This window comes from Drosophila mauritiana, chromosome 2R (genome assembly GCF_004382145.1).
Source record: "Drosophila mauritiana strain mau12 chromosome 2R, ASM438214v1, whole genome shotgun sequence".
Taxonomy (NCBI): domain Eukaryota; kingdom Metazoa; phylum Arthropoda; class Insecta; order Diptera; family Drosophilidae; genus Drosophila; species Drosophila mauritiana.
Window position 1 is genome coordinate 20607890 of NC_046668.1, and position 4150 is coordinate 20612039.

General features: G+C 47.6%; 1 protein-coding gene across 2 annotated transcripts; it reads left to right on the top strand.

Annotated features, from left to right (window-relative positions):
- Positions 1-540: 540 nt before the first annotated feature.
- LOC117137888 lies at positions 541-4150 on the top strand. 2 transcript variants are annotated; one of them, XM_033299619.1, is made up of 5 exons: positions 541-624; positions 1096-2365; positions 2428-2644; positions 2704-2966; positions 3024-4150. In XM_033299619.1, exons 1-5 carry the CDS (start codon positions 552-554, stop codon positions 4021-4023), a joined length of 2823 nt encoding a protein of 940 aa, XP_033155510.1. In that variant the 5' UTR covers positions 541-551; the 3' UTR covers positions 4024-4150. The 2 variants fall into 2 exon arrangements, with proteins under 2 accessions (XP_033155510.1, XP_033155511.1); XM_033299620.1 differs by lacking the exon at positions 541-624 and adding an exon at positions 662-922.

The window sequence follows — 4150 nt, forward strand, 5'->3', positions numbered from 1 at the left end:
TGCAGGACCCAACTGCACAGAATCCTCCGAAGGGAATGGGTAATTTTAATGCCCTATCAGCGGCTGCCGGAGACGAAAAAGGAGTCGTCTGGCTGTTGTCCCGGATTCTCCATCTGAACGGTTGCACTTCGCCGGGTGACAAGTTTATTCAGTCTTAAACGACTCCATTTGTTGCCATCTCATAAGACTCACGGTTGATTTGTTGACATATGCTGGAAAAGTACTTAGCAAATTTTCAAAATCAATTTAAAGTGGCAAGTAAGGGGATACAATAGTTCAGCTCAAAGTTAATAAAATCGTTAGTAAGTTACCAATTCGATGGCAATACTTGTAATTTATAATCACTAGACCAGATCATGATTTGCTAGCAGAAGACTTGCCAAATTCATTTTTATTGTCGTGAATTCCGTTAAAATCGGTTAAATTCCAGTTGACAATTACGGTTTGAATACCCACTAAAGAGATCTGGTATTTTCCGACACCCGTAACCCAGACAATCGATCCGGGAATGCACACTATTCGAGCACGTTGCCACACTGGTGAAGTGCTCCATGCAAACGGTTTTCTTATCAGCGGCTTATCTTATCAGTCGGAAGCCCATTGAACGATGCCAGCGACCAGCAGGTGAGTAATTTTCCTCGGCCGGGCAGTATTAGACCTGCAGTTGCGCGGAAACCTTCTTGAAAACACCAAAAAATCGCACAAGAATTCCGAAAATATTTAACCACAAAGTGAAAAATGCTGAGGGCGTGGCTGCATCGGAGTGGCAGTTAGATTCTAAAATCGGATATTAAAGTTCTCCGTCAGTTTCGTGTTTTTTTGCTTTCATCCCGGTTTTCTGTTTGGGTGCTCTAGTTTTGTGGGAGATAAGATAAGCGGAGTGCAGCACGCAGGGGAAATACGAGCCATAATAAATCAACAGGTGAATAAGAACGGCCTAGTTGTGACGTCACTAACGCCTAAAAACCGTCGCAAATTCAAATTGCGTTCAAGCAAAAGCAAAAAGCAAGGGACAAAACGTTGATAAGGGTCTAATGAAAATGCATGCGCAATAAAACGGATGCACAACACGAGTAACAACCATCTATATTGCAGAGATGAGGATCGTTTTGGAGCTTGCACTCCTGGTCTTGGCGGTCATCTCCTCATGCCGGGCAGTCAACTGTCCTTGGCCATGTCGTTGCACGTGGGTGGTGGACAGCTTGTACGCGGATTGCTCCAGGAGGAGTCTGCAGACATATCCGAACTTCGACGGCATTCCCGTAGAGCATTTGGATCTGTCGGGAAATAAGTTTTTGGAGTTTCCCACCCAATATGCGGACATAGACTCCTTGATATACTTGGACTTGTCCAACAACTATATCTCAAGCATTGGTACAAAGACTCTGATTGGATTCACTTCTCTGAGGACTCTGCTGCTGGCCAACAACTCCATAGATTCCTGGGAGTCACTCAGTCCCAATGAGGCCTTCAAATATGCTCCAAGTCTGAAGCGTTTGGGTCTCGATGGCAATCGATTGGGCAGTTTTGGCAATGGAGAGAGCTTCGAACTGCTGACCAGCTCATCCCTGACCGATTTGGGCCTTTCTTCATGTGAAATTTCCAGCATCGGTGGAGATCAGATGATTAATCAGCTGCCAAATCTGGAACGCCTTAATCTGGCCAACAATCAATTGGCTCAAATAGCGGCTTTGCCATCGCGAACCCTGAGGGTTCTCGATCTGAGTAACTGCAGCATTAAGAATTTGTCCGGATTCTTTTTGGACGCCATGCAAAATCTGGAGGCCCTAAACTTGTCCCGGAATACGGAACTCCAGTTTGATAGCCTGTCAGAAGATCCCATTCTGACCTATATGTTGAGCAAGTTGGATGTTTCATATTGCAACTTGGATTCTATAGAACTGAGTGGATTGCCACAGCTCACTGAGGTGCGATTGCAGGGAAATCTTCTGAGAGTAGTGGATGCCAATACGTTTGCCAACAACTCCATGCTGGAGGTGGTTGATCTTTCCCAGAATGTGCTGCGACTCATTGGCCAAGATGCCTTTGCCAAGCTGAAGCGTCTTAAGGAGCTGAATCTGGCTTTCAATGAAATAGCCCGACTGGACAGAAACTTCATTCGCAACAATGACGTGCTGGTTGAGCTCAATCTCAGTAGAAATGTGCTGCAGAAGCTGACGAAAATCGTGTCCAATTCGTTGCGCACCATAAACATGAGTTGGTGTGAAATCACCTCTATTGAAAGCACTGCACTCTCGAGTCTTTCGGTCATTCAAAAGTTGGACTTATCCAACAATCTTATCACTGATATGCCCACCTTTATGAGATCGGCAACCCTACAGCAACTAAACCTAGCCAACTGCAGGTGAGCATTAGGCAAATAACAGTCGACTAGTATTATAGTGGTAAATGGTGTTTTTTCTTCAGGCTGACTACTGTAAGGAACAACACCTTCAGAGAGTTCCCCGAACTGGCGGATCTCCATCTGAATGGCAACCGTTTAACGAGTCCCATTCCGCCCAATTATTTCGGAGGCAATAAGTTCTTGGATCAGCTGTGGTTGGGCGATAATCCCTGGATTTGCGACTGCCACAGTCCGCTCTTCGTTGAGTTCTACGACTATCTGACAGCTAAACCAGCTAAGGTTCGTTTCGTTTCTAAGCGAATGGATTACAATTTATGACTTTCATTTCACTTCTATAGATAAAAGATAGAAATCACTTGCGTTGCGCTGCGCCAGCCATTTTCTATGGAAAGCTTTGGGAGTTTGCCTGTGCGGATGTGTGGATTTTGAATGCCAGGACGAGCAGTACTGGCGAGAAGGCCTGGTCCATCATAATGCTGACTCTCCTTGGATTGGGTGCTCTGGTTTTGGGCTATGCCTGTCTGCAGAAGTATCTGAGGAAGCGAAAAGTCCGACAGAGCGACAGGGAGTACGAGGAGAACGATGATGAGCTACGACGCATGTGAGGAGTATACCTAATTCCATAAAATAGAATTCTAATAAGTATTTTGATATATAGACGAGATCTCAACAACCGCATTCTGTTGGAGGATGCCACGCCAAGCCTGCAACATACCCAGGAGATCAGCCTGCTGCCCTCCTACGAAGATGCCCTGCGCATGCCGAAACTAGTCAGGCCGGTGAAGTCAATGATGGATCTCTCGGGACCCGAAAGAGCCCGCAACTCCCGGAAGCTCAGACGATCGCAGACCCATGCCGATGGTGATGGATCCCAGTCGGAGGCGGAGGACGGACTGCAGCTGGACTCTCGCCAGCGATTCCGTAGCGTGGAGATGCTCTCGAACCGGGACAAGGAGAGAACCGCCCAATACGGACCGTACAGGCGCACTGGTTATATGGAGTACAATCAGTCGGGCAGTCGACGCTTTAGCATCGAGGACTCCCGCTTCCCCGCCGCCCACTTGAAGACCCAGAATCTTCAGAGTGCCGAACAGATCGGAAACTTCCAGAGTTATGAGAACAGTCCTTACACAAAGCGCAAGCCAAAAATCGCCGAGATTCCGCCATTCAAGAGGGTGAATATGATGGCCGACAGCGTGGAGTTCCTCACTGATCCGGAGTATGACGAAGTGGGCAGCAAGCACGGAAGCCCGTTTGCGAAAAGGAAGCCAAAGCCACCAGCTCTTACACCGCCCACCATGAAAGTCAGTGCCCAGGTCTACACAGTGCAGCAGAGTCCGGTTTTGGAACTGGATCCCGCCATCGAGGATTACTTCAGTGCGGCCAGAAAGCAGCCCTCTTCGTCCACCATTGCCAGCGACTTCCAGGAGCTGGATGAGCCCGAATTGAAGTCCCTGCCGGATGACAATCGATCAAGTACGATCTCCCGATCGGACGTGGAGCAGGATGTGGAGCGTGGCAAGCGCAAGAAGCGCAAGAACTCGACAAGTCGTCGGGTGAGCGGTAGCTTCACGGCAGCCAATGCCGCCGAAAGTTCCTCCAGCGACTCCGAGCTCAATGCCCTGGTTCACAAGCCCATGAGGGAGACTTTGTTTTAGGCCACACAGCACATACCATATTGTTATACATTCCCAACATGTTAGACTTCGCATAATATTATTTAAACGCACCTTGAAATACACAATAACATTTTCTTGAAAGTAAGTACTTACCAACACAAAAATA